At 40.9% G+C, this 20,425-nt stretch overlaps 1 protein-coding gene across 1 annotated transcript in view; it reads left to right on the plus strand.

The window, feature by feature from the left end:
* The window catches only part of LOC306961110 (voltage-dependent T-type calcium channel subunit alpha-1I-like), a gene marked incomplete at its 3' end in the record, with an annotated part of 413,594 nt that overhangs the window by 248,109 nt on the left and 145,060 nt on the right, over positions 1–20,425 (plus strand). The window contains exons 20-21 of the mRNA XM_079553726.1: positions 12,138–12,316; positions 16,669–16,795. Coding sequence (XP_079409852.1) covers positions 12,138–12,316; positions 16,669–16,795 — 306 coding nt within the window. The remainder of the gene's footprint in view (positions 1–12,137; positions 12,317–16,668; positions 16,796–20,425) is intronic.

Consider the following 20,425-nt stretch of genomic DNA (forward strand, 5'->3'; position numbering starts at 1 on the left):
AAAAAAATGACAGAAAGTGACAAAAAATGACCAAAAAATGACCAAAAAATTACAAAAATGAGTTAAAACCCCCCCCAAAAAAATGATGGAAAAAAAATCTGATGACGTGAGGAAAAAGATCCATTTAAATGAGTTTTGTAGATCTTAGCTTTCAAATGAGGCGTTACACTGGCCTACAGGATTTGGGTAAAGCTGAACTGGAGAAAATGCTCTCGGTTCAGACGGGAGTTAAGAGGTTAACTTAAAATTTAGATTTCCGATTTCAGCGTCAGGTGCAGAAGTCGGGAAGCTCGTTCTGACCCGAGTCAAGTTACTTTAAGAAATGACGGATCCGACATAAAATAACTGATAACTGATCTGTAACATCAATAAAATAGGACTTTATTGATCTTAAAATGGAGAAAAGAGTCACTCAGAGAAAGAAGTGAATGTTTGAAGAAGATGCAGACGGTGAGAGTTAGCTCCTGGTGTTCGGAGTTTAGCGCTAACGACTGAATAAATACATAAAGAAACACGAGTAAACAGCGCATTAATGAGTGTAAAAGACCATCAAACTTACAATTTACTGTTGGAAATCCAGCTTATCCAGTCTTTCCGCTGGAGCCTCAGTCAGTAGGCTGACGGTCTGATGGCCAGTCAGTTCTCCTCTTCGAAAGTAAACTGTCGTCATGGCGACTTGTAAACAAACCCTCTCTCTTGTTTTTTTGTGAACTGCGTGTGTGGTTTTTGCTCCACACTGTTTTACTGGATACGTTTGTGCGTCTTTGCTGTGTCCTGAAGAAGCAGCTTTTTAAAAGTAAACAAACAGCCGCTGATGAGCTTAAGACATTTGAGAGTTGAGACTTGACACATTTCTTCCTCTGTCACACTGAAGCCGCCGCACCTGCAGCACAAGAGGCGCTACAGGAAACAAATCAAAGTTTATTCATATACCGTAAATGCTCTAATACAGGCCGGGGCCTTTATTTACTCCAGGACATCTAGGACCAGGCCTTTATTGGAACCAGGCCACAATTAGAGACAGGCCTTTATTTCTATTTGAGCAAAACGGACGACCAGGAAAATGAAGAAAAACAAGATTTGTGTCCATTTGCACCTAAAATATTAGGTTCATTTATTAATCAACATTTCAAACCCTCTCCCAGCGGCTGGAACATTGACGCCTTTTATTTTGTCGGGACAACAGGAAGTGTTTCGTTGCTGTTAGCGGAGCTTTGACATCAGTGTCACTGCAGGTTTCTGTTTCGTTTTTACCGGACCGGATTATTTGTTGTTATCTTGTGTAAAAGGCGAGTTTAGACGGAGCGTTTGTGTTTGTGATCGATCATGAGACTGACCCGAGAGAAGACGAGACGCTCGCGCTGATGGGAGGAGTTATTTTGAGGCGTGGGACTGACCTGCACACGGAGCAGCTGGACGTGCTTTGAAGACGCGATGGAGACTTTATTAAAACCCTGGAGGGTCACACAACATTTGTTGCCCTGTTTCCAAATATCGTCACAGGAGGTTTGAAAAGTGGCTAAATCTGTGTCAAAGTGATGCTGGGATCAGCTCCTCCGCAGCGTCCCCCCCTCGGCCCGGGTTCAGTTTGTTACTTCCTGCACGTTAGTTTTCATTTACACCAGTATGAGACTAACTCCTAACATGGGGAATATTTCTACTGCTATAGTTTCTAATAAAAGCCCCGGCCTGTTTTCGAGACCGGCCCTAACACTTACCCGAGCCCTATCTCTAACCCCAAACCTAACGCTATCCCCAAATCTAACCCCAGCCCCACACATGCAAACTGTAGAAGGAGACCAGCACTGCACCGGCACCTCCCTCACCCGTTTATTATAATAGATCCATGCCCTCACCTCACAGCACCCCCCCAACACACCCTCACCCTCACATGTCCCCCCGACCATGTAAACACAAACACATGAACAAGAGATGCAAATGTTCGAAGCAGAAGACGCAGCAACAGTTCGCGGCTAACAGTTAGCGGCTAGCAGTTTAGCATTATGACGAAGTTTATTTTCGCCTGGACCTGCTTTTTCTGATCAAACCCTCGTCTTTGTTGCAGAAACTACATTTGTGCGGCTCATTTTCTGATCTGAAGAGGAAAATCTATTGACTGTAACTCCCCCCGAGTTCAGCCTAATCGAGTATTCTCCACAGAGCGCTTTCCCCTTTCACTTCTGACGGATTTGTAAAATAGATCCAATTGCTCTTTTTGAAAAACACGGCCCGGGAAAAGCAGAAACGGGGATTCAATATTTGTAAAGCAGCGCGGCGTGAAGCGTGAGGCTAAACCGGCGAGAGGGAAATGGGAGAAAATGAGCAAAAAGCCGTTCATTACAGTAAATATCCCAGGATTCCAAACGGTCAGTGATACAAGGAGGAGCCGTACAGTCTCTGACGCCTCCTTTACAGCAATGCACATGAAAGAACAGGGACTGTAACGGCCTGCTCTGTTAGAACATCAGTACATCCAGAACAAGAACCAGGAAGTACGACCATATTAGTCCAGTGCTCTGGTCTCTGCACTGGCTTCCTGTCACTCAGAGAATAGACTTTAAAACAGTTCTGCAGTTTTTTTCATGTCTTTTCAGTCTTTTCATGGTTTTAGCACCAAAGTCCATCTCTGACATGTTACAGCCGTGTGAAGCATCTCGGGGAGGGGTCTCCTGGTGGTTCCAGAGTCAGGACTAAACACGCTGAGGCTAAAACTAAAATCTGGAGCAGTCTTCATGAGGATGTGAGACAGGCCTCAACTCTGACAATGTTCAAATCCAGGCTGAAAACAGTTCTTTTTACCCAAACATATGACACTGAAAGTGTTTCATCTGCTCTTTGCTTTTTACTGTAATAAATGTTACAGTTCGTGTCTGCGTAGGTTTCCCCTAAAGAAAAGGAGTTTAAAACACAGTATGGAAACTTGTATTTTTACCCTGTAGTTAGTCACCTGAACCTGATTTCATGACACGGGTCAAATATTGCTCCAATAAAAGTAAAATGAAGCAGCAATTTAATGAAGAAAAGTTATTTTGTTATTTTTATTTCAATTTTAAGTAAATGACTTGCCACCTGCATCTGATCTTTTATGATTGTAGTCTGACAAATTAAATGAGGAAGATCTCGACTGAACCTCTTAACACATTGAGTGCCAAAAACACTAGACACTCTAATACACCTTATGTGTGGGTTTTGTAGCTCTGTGATGAACAGAACTGAAATAAATGACGATCAAAAACTTGTAAAAAGTCACGATCTGGACATTTCATATATTATTGCTTTTCTTATCTTTTTTTTTTTCATAAAACCCCATTTAGAATTAAACTGTTTTCACCTACGGAGAGCTCAGAGTCTCATCTTTCAAACGAGCCATAGCCTGTGTCCACAGCTATAACAGAGAATACGCTGCGGTGCTACAAATATCATGAAAAATGGTCTGGATTGTTGGCACTCAGCAGCTACATCCCCCAAAACCAGTATCGGGTTGACTGCGCTCTCTAAACCAGAGTCTGAGCTGGATTTAACCAGAGCTTAATGTTGTTAGTGCTGCAGCGTCTGCAGTGTTTACAACATACAGGCTAACGATGCTAACTCGCGGCTAGCAGTTTTGGCCATTCTGACGCCGTTTTATGCCCAGGGGTTTATTCATCTGAAAAACTAACCCAGCGACTAAAAAGTCCTCAGAAAATCCAAACTAAAGACACACAGCATGTTTATATTGAGGGAAAATGAGCTGCAGCAGAACAATGAAAACGCTGTAGCTACTCGCTAAGTTACTACAAACACACGAGAAAATCTACAGGAGCTGAAGTAAAGACGAAAAGAGACCATTTACCAAAATTAAAAATTATATTGAATGAAAATAAAAATAAATGAATAAATGGCATCAGCACAATTCTAATATAACTGCTCTTAAATGTGTCGCTACTTTACTTAAGGAAATGTACATGAGTAAACATGAGAAAAAAGTAAGAATGTTGAAAAAAATGCCTTGTACTCGTATTGGTATTCGGTATCGGCAAGTACTTCAATCCAAGTACTCGTATCGGTTTTAGAAAAAGTGGTATCGGTGCCTCCCTAACATTTTCCCCAGTTTGGCTTTACCCAAATTTAAAGTCTTGAAAAAAGTGTCAAAACAGCGACAAAAAAGCGATGGAAAATGTAATAAAAATCCATTTAGATCAGCCTTTCAAATGAGGCGTTACTCTGGCCTATAGGCTGTACCCTCCAGTCAAAAAGCTTTTAGATTTGGGTAAAGCCGACCTGAAGAAGATGCACTTGGTTAAACCTCTGCACACTTTTAAGTTTTGTTTTTATCAGAGGCTGTGTTGCTCAGACTGGAGGATTCTGTGTTCCTTCCCTGCGGTGTTGACGGACGGTTCAAACGCAGGAGACAAACACGGGGACAGAAAGCGCCTTTATTGAACACGTTTCTCCTTCAGCGCCGCCGCTCAGTCAGGCTGTGGCGGCGGCGTTGGCGGCGGCGTTGGCGGCGGCGTTGGCGCTCAGACTCTTGGCTCTCGGCGAGGGCACAGCTGTCGGCCTCGTCTCCAGACTCCGGCTCTGGCTCCAGCCTCTGCTCTGGGTCTGGAAGAGCTTTTGACACACGACCCTGATGTGTTCTCATGTTTAAAGTCGACAAGGTTTAAGGAAACACACAGGCCAAAAATATATACAACGTTTGAAAGAGCGGTTTGGAAAAGATGTGGAGAAAAAAACACATTTGGAAAAAATATGGCACATTTGGCAGGAAAGGAAAAGGAATAAATGAACATTATTAATCTGTTTTATTTATGTTTGTTGATATGTTTATGTTTATTGAAAGGATTCTCATTAGCGCAGCCAAACTGTCGCGATTCTTCCTGTTTAATTAAAACAACGATATGCATATAAACGTATAACAACATTGTAGAAAAAATTTACAACACATTCACGTCACAACACAGAAGCGTTTTTGTTCTGTTAGAAACAAAAACGCCTTGAATCAGCTGGTCAAGTGGTCCAGTAAAGTCCTCGGCCTCAGACCAGTTTGGACTTTCTGCAGTTAGAGAGGACGGCACGAGGCATCGTCAAAGACACTGAGCATCCTTTACATTCAGAGTTTCGATGCTTCCGTCTGGGCGTCGGTTTTTGATGCCAATGAGCCACACAAACCGTTTAAGAAAAGTTTTGTTCCCGCTGCCCTTTCCTTTATGAACAAGTCGGGATCAAATCGCCCCTGACACGGCTTTTTTATCTTTGTTACTGTCAAGTGGCTTAAACTTCAGTTGTTTCTGTACCAAAGGCACATCGTGTTAGTATCTGGAGACTTACAAGTTTTATATTTATATATGTGTGATGTTTTATCTTTGTATAATGTGTTTTAATGTGTCGACTAGTTCTCAGAATTGCAAAACGAATTTACCCACGGGTACAAATAAATTAACCTAACATAATTCAGTTTTCAACAGCAGAAAGTACTTCATTTTCAGGCTTTGGATACAAAGATCGACACACTATTAGTCTTATCCATCCATTTTCTTGCACTTTATCCGGGGCCGGGTCGCGGGGGTGAGGCGGGCGTGAGGCGGGTGTGAGGCGGGTGTGAGGCGGGCGTGAGGCGGGTGCGAGGCGGTGTCTCTGGGCTGAGCTGAACCTCTGGGCTCGGCTCGTGTTTAAATCATCGATGAGGATCCTGAGGTGTGGCAATGCAATTCATGCTGTTAAAAACTGTTTCCAGCGCTGTTTAGTGTTTAGTTAAAGTTGGTGTGTCATGTGCACCACCTCCTGACTTGGGCTGTGTCCGAATGTCCACCCTAGTCCCTAACCCCTCATTCACTACACAGGCCGCATTATATAGTCACTATATAGTCACTGAATCTGTTGGTGATTCGGACACAAGCCACTTTTACAGGCGTTTTATTTGTCATTTAAATTAAAATTAAAATTTAAAACTATCGTCACAAAAAAAGCAAGAAATAAAAAAAGTCACCCCAGCGTGAGCTCAAAGACGTGCAGAAAGTCGGTCAGAGCCCGGAGTCCGAACACCAGCAGATTGAGCGACGACATCTGATAAAAGTCGCTAAACTCCGGGAATAAAGTATTTCTGTGATAAAAAACAAACTCAGAGACAGTGGAATATTTATGGATTAATACGAGACAGATACGCTTTTACTTCACATGGATTTTACATGAATGGCTTGGGTTATTTGAGAGGAAGCTGTCGGTCATTTAACAGCTCCAGCTAAAGGTTAGCAGCTAACGTTAGCATGAAGCTATCGGTCATTTAACAGCTCGAGCTAAAGGTTAGCAGCTAACGTTAGCATCTTTTCACCGTAACCGTTTATATTTAGGTTGTTTATTCATGACAAACACAAACACTCGACTGAAACAGCTGATTTACTTCAGTCGTGTTGTTTAGTTCACAGACCTGTCTCTGTCAGGCTCTTCTCTGACTCTCCCAGTGCATTGTGGTCTATATTGACCCGTTTAGTGACCATCGATGCTCACTACTTTTCCAGATGCATTGTGGGAAATTTCGAGTGCACTACTTTTTTCTCTCTGGACATTCGGACACCCCCCTGGTGGAGGATCTGACCGTACGCCAGGTGGACTTTGCGCTCAGATTGATAAATGCTAAAAAAGGCGGTCATTTTTCGTACACCCCACATACGCTCTGATTTTTGATAAACAAGGGCCATTCTCCATCTCCAGTTTGGCTTTACCCAAATCTACAAAAAAATATTTAAAAGTGACCACAAAAAGCCACACACAAATCAACAAAACTGTGACAAAAAAGTAATAAGAATGTGAGAAAAACAAACAGCGATGGAAGTGCAGCAATAAAGTGCCGAAAACTCTACACAAAAAAAATAAAAATAAAAAAAAAAGCCACAAAAACGGTACAAAAACACAATTAAGACAAAAAGAAATCAACAAGAATGTGACAAAAAGGTGCAACAAAAAAGACAATGAAAGTGCAGCAAAAAGGCCACAAAACTTCTACAAAATATTTACAAAAACTCAACCAAAAAGGGGCAAAAATTAGATGAAAAAGAAAGTGAAAAAAGTGACGTCAAAAGATCTGCTTTTATCAGTTTTGTAGGCCTTAGGTGAAGCTTTTAGATTTGGGTGAAGCTGAAGGAGGATAAAACACTCGGTTAAGGCTGGGGTATGAGGTTAAGTAGCCATGTGCTCCGGGTGCCACTCAGGCCTTCAAAGCAATACAATACTGGGACTAAAACAGCAAGTGCCCGGGCTGTAATACTGACTGTGTTTATGAACGCGCTCGAACAGCTGCTCCGACACGGCGGCCATCTTTGAATCCCCCCGGCGCGCCTCATGTTTCATTAGAGCGGGTTTGATCAGGTCTCGCCCGCGATGCCCCTGGAGGCGGCGCGTGGCGAGGACAGAGGAACTAACGGGTGAATTAAACCACACATGGCGCCCGTCGACATCAGTGAATCAGACGTATTACAATCGAGAGGAGAGGGTTTTAAATACAGTGTGGCCTTACCTAAATCTAAAAGCTTCCTGGAAAAAGTGTCGGTATACAAGAAGCGGCGAAAAAAGTGCCACAAAAGCTCGTGCTTCACAGGTAGAAGGTCCCGGGTTCGATTCCCACCTGGGCAGGGCGTTTCCGTGTGGAGTTTGCATGTTCTCCCCGTGTCTTTCCCCTACCACTAAAAACATGTACAATAGACCAGGGTGAATGAGAGTGTGTTTGAGAGTGCGCATGGGGGACGTCGGATGGGAATAGCTGGTTCATTAACCCGTTTACTCCCGCCGGAACCGAGCACATTTGATCCAGTTTGGCTTTACCCCAATCCAAAAGCTTCTGGAAAAAACTGAGACAAAAACGATGATGGAAATGTGACAAAAAAGTGAGAAAACATTGATGAAAAAGTGACGGAAAATTGATGAAAAAGTGGCAAAAATGTCACAAGAAATTGACAAGAAATTGCCGAAAAAATGACAAAAATGTGACAAAAATGTGATAAAAATGTGACAAAAATGTGACAAAAATGTGACAAAAAATGACAAAAAATGACAAAAAAATGTGATAAAAATGTGACAAAAAATGACAAAAATGTGATAAAAATGTGACAAAAAATGACCAAAAAAATGTGATAAAAATGTGACAAAAAATGACAAAAATGTGATAAAAATGTGACAAAAAATGACAAAAAATGTGACAAAAATGTGACAAAAAATGACAAAAAATGTGACAAAAATGTGATAAAAATGTGACAAAAAATAACCAAAATGTGACAAAAAAATGACAAAAAATGTGACAAAAATGTGATAAAAATTTGACGAAAAAGTGACGAAAAATTGATGAAAAAGTGGCAAAAAAAACATTACAAAAAATAACAAAAATGTGACAAAAAAATGACAAAAATGTGACAAAAAATGACAAAAATGTGATAAAATGTGACAAAAATTTGCCGAAAAAATGACAAAAATCGGACAAAAAATTGATAAAAAATGTGACAAAAAATTTGATTAAAAAATTGACGAAAAAATGACAAAAATGTGACAAAAAATGACCCAAAAAATGACAAAAAAGTTACAAAAATGAGTTGAACGCCCAACAAAAAAATGATGGAAAAAAAAAAATCTGATGAAGTGAGGAAAAAGATCCTCTCGGTTCAGGCGGGAGTTAAGAGGTTAACATTGTCCGTACCAAATAAACCAAACTAAGCTAACATTAACCTCCACCTGAACCGAGCACATTTGATCCAGTTTGGCTGTACCCCAATCTAAAAGCTTCTGGAAAAAGGTGAGAAAATAGCAACAGAACTGAGACGAAAACGATGGTGGAAATGTGACAAAAAAGTGAGAAAACATTGATGAAAAAGTGACGAAAAATTGATGAAAAAGTGGCAAAAATGTCACAAAAATGTCACAAAAATGTTACAAGAAATTGACGAAAAAATAAAAATGTGACAAAAAATGTCAAAAATGTGATAAAAATGTGACAAAAATGACAAAAATGTGACCAAAAAATGACAAAAATGTGATAAAAATGTGACAAAAATGTGACAAAAAATGACAAAAATGTGATAAAAATGTGACAAAAAAATGACAAAAAATGTGACAAAAAAATGACAAAAATGTGATAAAAATGTGACAAAAAATGACAAAAATGTGATAAAAATGTGACAAAAAATGACAAAAATGTGATAAAAATTTGACGAAAAAATGACAAAAAATGTGACAAAAAAATGACTAAAATGTGATAAAATGTGACAAAAAATAACCAAAATGTGACAAAAAAAATGACAAAAAATGTGACAAAAATGTGATAAAAATTTGACGAAAAAATGACAAAAATGTGACAAAAAAGTGACAAAAAATTTGACGAAAAAATGACAAAAAAGTGACAAAAAAGTGACAAAAATGTGACCAAAGATCGATAGTATGTGATAAAAGCGATGGAGACAACACGAGGAAAAAGATCAATTTAGATGAGTTTTGTAGGTCTTGGCTTTCAAATGAGGCGTTACACCGGCCTGTAGGCTCATGGATCTTATGGATCTTATGGATCTTATGGATCTTATGGATCTTATGAATCTTGTGGATCTTGTGGATCTTGTGGATTTGGGTTAATCTGAACTGGGGAACATGGACTCGGTGTAGGCGGGGGATAAGATGTAGTGTTGAAATGTAAGTGTGGTTTTGTTTTCTTATATGAAAGGTTAAGGTTAAGTGGATTAAAGCCACTGCCATGTTTTTACTATTAAAGGGGATAAATGCAAGTTGGTTATTTTTATGCTCACTACTGCCACCTCAGGTCATACGTGTAACTGCAGCTTCTGTATTAAGCTCGTGCATGACGCCACTTCGGACCCAGTGCAGGATTGGACATGGCTGAAACATGTAGGGGGAGGAAAATACTTAATGTTAACATTTTTAAACTCTGTCTATTTAAGGCTTATAGTAAAACTTGCCTTTTTGACAGTAAAGTTCAGAATAGCAGGTTTTTAAGCCACGCATTTCAATAAATCTATGTCATGATGTCTTTGTTTTGGTTCTTGAAAAGCTTTTCCACCAAACTGACCCTGAATCTGAGTGAACGACATGTTTGCGGCGTTTCCTCTGAGCCGCGTCTTTCCTTCGGCTCAGTTTCATATTTGCCTCTTTGTAACTTCTTCTCATTTTGAAGTTTGTGGCGGTGCCGCTGACTTTTGGCTCGTTCTTCTTCCTCCCACTGGATCTGTCGCACGGAGCGGAGACGAGCCGATCGTTCCGCCGCCTCCTCCTCGTCTCGCCGATTTTTCCATCTTTTCTTTAACCTCGGCGTGGAAGACGAGCTTAAAGGCGGCGCTGCTTTCAGGGCGTTCGTTAGAGCGACGGGAGGACGGTTAATTACCAAAGCAGCAGGGTTAAGGTCGGGACACAGAGGCTGGTTGGAGAATCTTTGACTAAATTTGTAAATAGTTTTGGAAGTCAGCTTCTCTTCGTTGCTATTTTGACACTTTTTTTCCAAGAAGCTTTTAGATCTGGAGAAAATGTCCTCGGTTCAGGTGGGGGTTAAGAGGTTGAAGGTTTGTCTTGAAGATCCATCAGATGATAAGATAAGCCTTTATTGATCTCACAATGGAGAAATGTACTTGTTGCATTCAGCTCTTAGAAACACTCAGGGTGTGCAAATAGGCAGAAAATGTGAGGAAAAAACTATTAAAGAGGGGGTGTTCTGCTTTTTTCAGTCCCATAGCACCAGTCTATATCACACTACAATGATGACAAACCTTCTGTTGGTCTGTAAATGCAGTAAATTAGAATAACTGCCTTGTATAAAATGTCTCTCTCAAAATGGCTGTAGTGAATGTCTTGAAATAGGCCTCTGTCTCTTTAAGAACCTCTGAGCCTTTAGACACGCCCCCTCCACACGCTGTCTGTGGCATCAGTGGGGAGGGGGTTCTGCTGAGGAGCAGTGGTCGGTTACTCGGCTGGTGACCAAAGCTCGGAGGCGTCTCCAGGAGGTGGGGGCGTTCCTAGGAGGACTCAGGCAAACCTATCCCTAAAATGGCCGCCATCAGAGTTTTTACAGATTACTCAGAAATACGTGAATGTGCCAAGGCAACACTTCAGCCATGTTTTTAATGAGGGAGTGACAGAATAACATGATGGAAAGCTTGAAAAAGTCCATTTTGCATAACACCCCCCCTTTAAATAAAGTTGCCTTGTCTTTGTACAAGTTATTACACATTGTTATAGCACACTACATTGCACTAAATTGTACAATGTATCAAGGATAGTGTAAAACAAAGTGTTTCCTGGGTTTTATTGCCTTTGTCAGTGAAGGTTTATTTACAAACTTTATTTTTTGGTGCAATTGTGCACCATGAAGCAGAGTAAGATAAGATAAGATGAGATAAGATTTATTGATGTCACAAAGGAGGAATTCTCTTGTTACAGTCGGCGTTCAAGAAGATCACTCAGAGTTAATAAAGTGCAGCTGATGCAGAGATTATTGCACATGTTACTTCACAGTCTTATTGCACAGTCTGACAGCAGTGGGGATGAAGGCTTTGCGGTAGCGCTCCGTCCTGCACTGAGGGTGTCTCAGTCTGCCACTGAGAGAGCTGCTCAGCTACAAAATATACACAATATTGACAGCAGATGTCATTGTGAATAAATCAAATCAAGCTGTTTTATAAAGCCTGATATCACAACACCATTTGCCCCACCGTCTTAGACCCTCCCACTGTGAGAAAAACTCAAAACTCCAGTGCGGAGAAGAAAGAAAGCCCAGGGAGAACCACAAGGCAGAGAATCCACTCCCATGGACTGCCACGTAGTGATGTATGTAACATGTATGTGTTCCGTGTTCATGATTCTGATGGAGAAAAGGTAGTTCAGTTTAGGTGAAGGAACATGGAGGTCACTTGTGTGAATCACAAACTGCTTTTTGAGCTTTGCCGTGGGTTCAGCATCACCAGAGGAGCTCACTCTGTAAACATGTAAAAGACAGAGGATGTTCCAGCCCTGTGTCCGGGGGTTTGGGGGTTTGTTTTATTCAGACAAGATTAAAAGTTTGGACGTTTGGGCCTTTTCCTGTTCTGTTTGCTCACTTTGTGTTTGTTTTGTGCTTTGTCCGAGATGATGGAACATTTCCTTGATGTCTCTGTTGCTGTTCCCCTCCGCGCCTGCAGGTGGTGTCCATGGGCCTGTACCTGGGGGACAAGGCGTACCTCCGCAGCAGCTGGAACATTCTGGATGGTTTCCTGGTGTTCGTCTCTCTGATCGACATCGTGGTGTCGATGGCCGGAGGAGCCAAGATCCTCGGGGTCCTGCGGGTGCTCAGGCTGCTCCGGACGCTCCGCCCACTCAGGTGAGAACGACACCACAGGTACTTCGATATCCTCGGGGTCCTGCGGGTGCTCAGGCTGCTCCGGACGCTCCGCCCCCTCAGGTGAGAACGACCCCACAGGTACTTCGATATCCTCGGGGTCCTGCGGGTGCTCAGGCTGCTCCGGACGCTCCGCCCACTCAGGTGAGAACGACCCCACAGGTACTTCGATATCCTCGGGGTCCTGCGGGTGCTCGGGCTGCTCCGGACGCTCCGCCCCCTCAGGTGAGAACGACACCACAGGTACTTCGATATCCTCGAGGTCCTGCGGGTGCTCAGGCTGCTCCGGACGCTCCGCCCCCTCAGGTGAGAACGACACCACAGGTACTTGGATGGTTAGTTTTAGATCGTCTGCTCCGGAGGGACAGTCTGCTGTGAAAACGTGAGATATCATGACACAAATTAAGGTTAGGGCCAGGGAAATGGTTCACCTCTTAACTCCCGCCTGAACCGAGAGGATATTTTTCCTCACGTCATCAGATTTTTTTTCCAACATTTTTTTGTTGGGTATTCAACTCATTTTTGTAACTTTTTTGTAATTTTTTATCACATTTTTGTCATTTTTTCGTCCATTTTTAATACATTTTTTGTCACATTTTTGACATTTTTTTTTATCGATTTTTTGTCATTTTTTGTCACATTTTTGTCACTTTTTTGTCCATTTTTAATCATTTTCTTGTCACATTTTTGACATTTTTTTATCGTTTTTTTGGAATTTTTTGTCACAAATTGTCACATTTTTGACATTTTTTCGTCAATTTTTCGTCCATTTTTTTGTCACATTTGGTCCATTTTTTATCAATTTTTTATCCATTTTTTGTCCATTTTTTACATTTTTTGGTCCATTTTTTATCCATTTTTTGTGACATTTTTTGTGACATTTTTGTGACATTTTTGTGACATTTTTGCCACTTTTTCATAAATTTTTCGTCACTTTTTTTGTCAATGTTTTCTCACTTTTTTGTCACATTTCCATCATTGTTTTATTGCTATTTTCACAGCTTTTTTCCAGAAGCTTTTGGATTGGGGTAAAGCCAAACTGGAGAAAATGTGCTCGGTTCAGGTGGGAGTTAAGGGGTCAACCTTACGGATTAGGATTATTTGTATTTTTAGACAAACCAACTCGTAGATCTATACAAACTCACAGCAGACCGTCCCTCCGGAGCATACGATCTAGCGCTAACCTACTTGGATCTGAGGACGTGTTAGACTGAGGATGTCTGATGTTTTGGAGCATCACTGGCATCTAGTTATTATAATGTAAACAGAGTAATATTCAGGTGCACATCAGACAACACACTGATCATTATGTTAGTTGCTTAGAAAATGCTATATGGATCTAAAACGGGGTATTTAGAGTTTTCTAGTTTTCATAGTTTGCTTGTAAATCAGGAAGTGAAACTTTATTGGCCTATTGTTTCAGCTGCTTTACATCAATATTACATATTCCAGCCAATAAGGTGTAAGATGGTGATTAAGTGTGTGTGTGACTATTACCAAACACCTGCAAAAAGTAAATGCTCTAATAGAGGCCGGGGCCTTTATTTACTCAAGGGCATCGAGGACCAGGCCTTTATTGGAACCAGGCCACAATTAGAGACAGGCCTTTATTTCTATTTGAGCAAAACGGACGACCAGGAAAACGAAGAAAAACGAGACTTGAGTCCATTTGCACCTAAAATATTAGGTTCATTTATTAATGAACATTTCAAACCCTCTCCCAGCGGCTGGAACATTGACGCCTTTTATTTTGTCGGGACAACAGGAAGTGTTTCGTTGCTGTTAGCGGAGCTTTGACATCAGTGTCACTGCAGGTTTCTGTTTCGTTTTTACCGGACCGGATTATTTGTTGTTATCTTGTAATTTTGACAACATATTTTATTTTAGTTTTAGTTTTTTGACTAAAATGTAATGTAATTTTAGTCGAGATTTAGTCAAAAAAATCTTTTCAATTTTAGTCTAATTTTAGTCGACTAAATTTAAGACTAATTGAGTGGACTTTGCATTTATAATATTCATTATAATCATATTTAATGTTGTTCCTCTGCTTCCTGGAGCTGCTCCACATGAACAAAGCTCAGAGCTGATCCTTTGGCAGAGAATTTACATGATCTGAGGCTCTTTCAGACGCTCAATACAAGTTTGGATGATTTTAGTCTCTCCTTTTCATTTTTATTTAGTCTTATTTTAGTCGACTAAAATATCTGGACATTTTAGTCACAGTTTTAGTCTCATGAGACTTTTAATTTAGTTTTAGTCCAATTTTAGTCACAAAAATATCACTTTGACTAAAATTAAGACGGAATATTTTAGACGAAATGAACACTGCGAGAGAGACGCAGGTTTGTTTTGCTTCTCTCTCGTGCGCTTCTGTTTTATAGAAGGAAACCACTGTTCAGATGTGTGAGGTGCGACTAAAGCAGGAAATCTTCGCGTCAAAGAAACTGTTCTGCTCGATCACAAAAAGCTTGTTTTCGCAGCTTTTTGGTCAGAACTAGCATTTTGTGTAACGATTACTAAAGCATAAAAAGATGCTGAAAGAAGAGAGTCTAATCCTTCTTTTGGTGGGTTTAGTGTTGACACAGACCGAGAACTACATTTTTTCGTGGGTCTTGACAAAACAGTCAAAATCGTGAAAAGTGGGGAGTCTCTGATTTGAAAATGTTCTACAGTCGGTGTTTTTGCTGCTCTGATGGAGCTGAGCGTCACATGAAAACAAAAATGAAATCACAATAACGATATGCGATACGATACGGCCCACCCCTGCTTATCCTCCTGAGACCCTGTGACCTCATACAAGGACATTACATTTTTGCCTCTTGACACAATGATAGTCACATTTGTCCATCTTTGACCTGTTGGCCACATTTGGGGACACTGCCCACGCCATCTGGTGGTGATATCACAACATTACACCAATGTCAGTGAGAGGACAATGGCGGGAATATCAGCAAAATCCTTCTACACCAGTTCTCCAAAGAAAAATGATCCAGATAAAAAATCTATCCTAATGATTTGAATAAAAGACACTTATTTATGTCCAACGCTGTCTCTATCATCATGTGGGGATTAAAGTTTCACATATTTTAGTAATTGTAGCCGCTGGGACATCAGTGAATGTGAAGCACTGGTTTGAGGACATTGGGACGATATAACGTTATTTATTATACCATGTGTTTAGCTAAACTCGGGACTATTTAGATGGTTTACAGTTGTAAATAGTTATTGTAAGTGGCACATTTGCAGAGTCATGTTGTACAGTTGTAAATCTTATACTGAAATACTAAGTGGTAAATTGTCGTAGAAATAAACGATGTAGCTAGCGTGCCAGATAGCTAGCCTATTTAGCCCCGCCTCTATGATAGCCGTCTGTCTCAGATGTAGATTTTAGTTTATTTTTTGTACATTTTTGTTTTTTTCACGATCCAATACTGATATTCGATATCGGAACCGACAACAATACGATATTGGGTATTGGCTACAAATTTCCGATACTGAACCGATACCAGTTTTGTCTCTCATCGCCTGAAAAACACAACTTTTACTAAATCTAAGTGAATATGGGCTGCAGATCATTCTGAAGCTCTGAACCTGGAGAATTCAACCGCGTTTTAACCTCTTAACCATAACTACTTATTATATTAAGCTGAAACTTTGAATTTTGACTAATTAGGACCCTCTGGCCTTAACAGCAAATTATATTTCATGGTTATGATAGACCCACTGTCCTCACATGAGGACATCATTCTCTGCAAAAACTACTTCCTGTACAACATCACATTTTAGTTATTATACTTATTAGGTCCTACTTATCCCAAATAGCAAGAACAATTATAAAATGCACACCAGACAAACTCTCGGGTCTTCCCCAGTGGCTGTTCTTAGCAGCTCCCAGAAAACTCCTCCTGAGGTTCTGCTCTTGGAATAAATTTTTTTGTCATTTTGTTTTCTCTTTACTGAAACAACGGCACAGCAAAGGGGAGGAGGAGGAGGGAGGAGATCATGTGAAAATCAGGAAGTGAAACTACTTGGATGTTTTGTCTCAGAAGCTGTTTTAGATCAATATTGCTTTTTCTCACCCTCTTAAAGAGACTTCATTATCTCGCAATGGTTTCACAGGAAATGCACTTGTTACAGCAGCTCTTAAGAAACTCTCAGGGGAAGCGGAGTTAAGAGACAATCAAAGACGAACAAGGTAAAGGTGCAAACAAGTAGCAACAGCCTAACGATAGAATAAATAAGAAAATGAATTAGAAACTTAAAAAGGAAGGAGAGAATATGAATGAATCAAACACAGTATCACAGTATTAGTATTGATTGTCTGTGTGTTTCAGGGTGATCAGCCGAGCTCCCGGGCTGAAGCTGGTGGTGGAGACCCTCATCACGTCTCTCAAACCCATCGGAAACATCGTCCTGATCTGCTGCGCCTTCTTCATCATCTTCGGCATCCTCGGAGTCCAGGTACACGAACGTTATGTCACGCTCGCCCCGCAAATCCACAAACCCGTCAGATGAGTTCCAGATTCATACCTCCCTTCACCCTTCGCTCCTCCCCTGTCATTATTCCAGCTTTTGAAGTCCACCCTGATGGAAAATTAACATCTCTCTTTCAAGTCGGGACTCGCTTTCGGAGTCTGAGTCTCGTTCCCGCTCCAGATGAAGCTCGGTGTCGTTATATCTCAGCCACTGGTGAAGGAACATCATTTCAAAAAACCACGTGGCGCTTATTACTGCACACAGGGGCGCTGTAAGGGGGCGGGGCCCGGAGGAGCACAGCTTTCTGGAACCTTTCCTCAGCTTTCAGTCACTTTATTTGACAACAATCGGCCTCATATTCACGGTTTAACTCCCAGATGAATTTACGCAGCGTTTGTGGCTTAAGGCGAGACATTGCAGGTGAATAGGGGGAAAAAAATAAATGTAGAGACGTCAATTTGAAACGTTTGCTGAACATCACAGATATAAATATGAGAAGAAAATGTATTGCATTTTTTCTGTCATTTTATGTTTTCACATAAAAATAAGGCATTTTGAGCATTAAAATTTATTTTATTTATTTATTTATTTGAAAAGGAGGGACAATACATATTAATGAACATTTTTACAAATGTAAATATGCCAGATTATAGCCTTAGGCTAATTTCCATCTGCAGACCCCCTGGCAGGTTGATGTTACACACAAGTTAGTAAAAACATACAGAGACACGATATACAGACTATATACAGACTATGTACAGACAGGAATGAGAACAGTGATCACATCATGTTAAAACAAATAACAATAACAAGAGTGGACAGAGGAGAAAATAGAAAATAGTAAATGCATCGACTGTATTGCACAAACCTCAAAAATGCACATGCCCTGACAGACCTGATATTGCACTGACCCATATTGCACCATTCTGTATTGCACTGACCCATATTGCACCATTCTGTATTGCACTGACCCGCATTACACTGACCCCTATTGCCAACCCATGTTATGGGACTCTTATTGCACAACCCGTATTACACTGATAATTGGATCTCTTTTTTTTTATAATGCACTATCATGATTAACTAAACGTGATCACATGTTTGTGTGCCCCTCAGCCACACTTTTAAATGACTCCTGAATGTAGGGAGACTCGTGCTTTCCCTCACTGACAGTGGAATACTATTCCAGAAGCTCACTCCCTGATATGACAGGACGTTCTGTGAGAAGGCAGTCCGCTTAAATGCCAATTCACAATCACCTCTCACAGTGGCTCGAGTCACTCGAGACCCCGCAGCACTGCTAGATTTTTGTTTAATAAAATCACTCAATGGTGGAGGCGCCAGACCATGTATAACCTTATAGATTAAACAGGCTGATTTAAATAATTTGAAATTAGCAAAGTTTAAAAATTTATATTTATCTAAAATTTGACAATGGTGGTATGACGAAGGTTTCTTGTCTAATATTTTCAATGCTCTTTTGTAGCATACTTCAATTGGCCCAATAGCAGCATGACTTGTATATGACCAACTTGTTATGCAGTACTCAATATGAGCCAGTATCATAGAGTGCAGGAATGTAATCGCTGCTGTATCTGTTAATGATGTGCGAATATGTCTAAAGTTCCGTATATTAACATTTACAGTTTTCACTACTTTTTTAACGTGTTTTTTGAAGGATAGTTTTGAGTCTATTAGCACTCCCAGATACTTAAATTCCTCAACATTAGTTAACTCTTGTCCATCCAGGCAAACTTTTGGCCAAAATGGCCAAAGTTGCCTATATTTTGGGCAACGAAATCAAAAAAATGAGCCAGATTAAATGGTTTTATTTTATTTACATATTAGTGACTAAGATTTGGGGATTTTGGATATTTTGTTTAGTTTTTCAATAAACTAATCATCAGTGAAACAATCTGTAAAAACTCAAATTCCGCCTGTTTTTTTGGTTTCAAAGCTGAATAAATCAGGCTAGGAATTAGATATTAAAAAATCCCTCTGAAAAAACCTTCAAAATCTTGTTGTGTCTCAGCCTGTAAAGTTTGGAGTCTGTGGGAGCTTCTATAAGGGCTCAGGCTCTGCCCGAGTGCGGCTTCTCTCATTCAGAGAAAACCAGCCCTGAAGTTTTGTAGCGAGTGCGCATGCTCGGCCCGTTCTTCCACTTTTCCGCTCCAGCGTCTCGTAGGAGGAAAAACACCATATTTGGGTGAAAGCGTCATCACGGGGCCCCTTAGCAGGACACGTGGATGTCAAATCTGTCAATATTTATGAATGGAAACCCGCGGGAAAGACGGCCTTTCTACTTCATTTTTATATCTGACATGAAAACTAAGATGTAAAGGGAGGAAAATAGATACAAATCTCCACTTCCACCACTGCGTGAAAAACCAATACTTTCACCTGAAGTGTCTCGCCTTAATAACAACAAAAGCAGAAATACACGAGTCCTGGCAAAGGTTTTAGCTTTAACCTCTTACCACCCGCCTGAACTTCATCCATGTTCTCCACGTGGGCTATAGGCCAGTGTAACGCCTCATTTGAAAGCTAAGACTCACAAAACTGATCTTTTTCCTCACGTTGTTACTGTGTCGTCGTCATTTTTTTCACAATCTTTTTCACACATTTTTTGCCACCTATTTGTTTTGTTTTTTGCTGCACTTTCATCACCTTTTGTCACTTTTTGTCACTTTTTTAAATGTGCTTTCGACCTTGTTTTTGTCTAATTTTTTCAACAACCTTTTAGATTTGGATAAAGCCAAACTGGAGACAATCTGCTCAGTTCAGGTGGAGGGTAAGAGGTTAAAGTTGTCTGGAGCCTGTGCGCGAGGGGGAGCTCACAGGAGGAGCAGGGGCGGAGCTGACACACGCAGCAGAGGGACTGGGGCCCCACTGGGAAACACAAACTCTGCATTTTTACCGTAAAGAAATAAATATAACAAAATCATAAAAGTAATGCAAGTTTTGACACGGCAAAATGTAATCTAGAAATTAGTGACATTTTCTCTTAATTTGCGCGGGAAATCTGCCCGTGGAACAAGTATTTTTGCAGAAAACAAATATCAATCGGCTTGAAATAAGATGCTCTTATTTCTCATTAAGTTTGAGTAAAAAAATACACTGGCAGATTAGGGCGGCACGGTGGCGCAGAGGTTAGCGCTCACGCCTCACAGCTAGAAGGTCCCGGGTTCGATTCCCACCTGGACGGGGCCTTTCTGTGTGGAGTTTGCATGTTCTCCCCGTGTCTGCGTAGGTTTCCTCCGGTTTCCCCTACCACTAAAAACATGTACAATAGATTCCCCTCTGGGGTCAGGACTCCCCTGAAAAAGAGATGATTAATCTCAGTACTATCCTGGTTAAATCAAGGTCAATAAATAATGATGATCGTAATGTGCCTGTTTTCTGATTTTTCTGACGCCGTCCTCCTTGTCAGATGCTGTGTTGGCGTTGGCTCTTGCAGCTCATGCTGAATGCTGATCATTAAAGGGGCTAGATGCAAGTTGGCCAGTTTCAATGGGCGAGGAGCGCGCTTCTGTATGGTCCTCATGGCGGGGAGCTGACATTGCTGTAATACCGCCCCCTGGTGGCCAGAGGCGACTCCAACAGACACTTGGGAGC

The sequence above is a fragment of the Gobius niger genome, assembly GCF_951799975.1.
Source record: "Gobius niger genome assembly, chromosome: 3".
In the NCBI taxonomy this organism is placed as follows: Eukaryota; Metazoa; Chordata; class Actinopteri; order Gobiiformes; family Gobiidae; genus Gobius; species Gobius niger.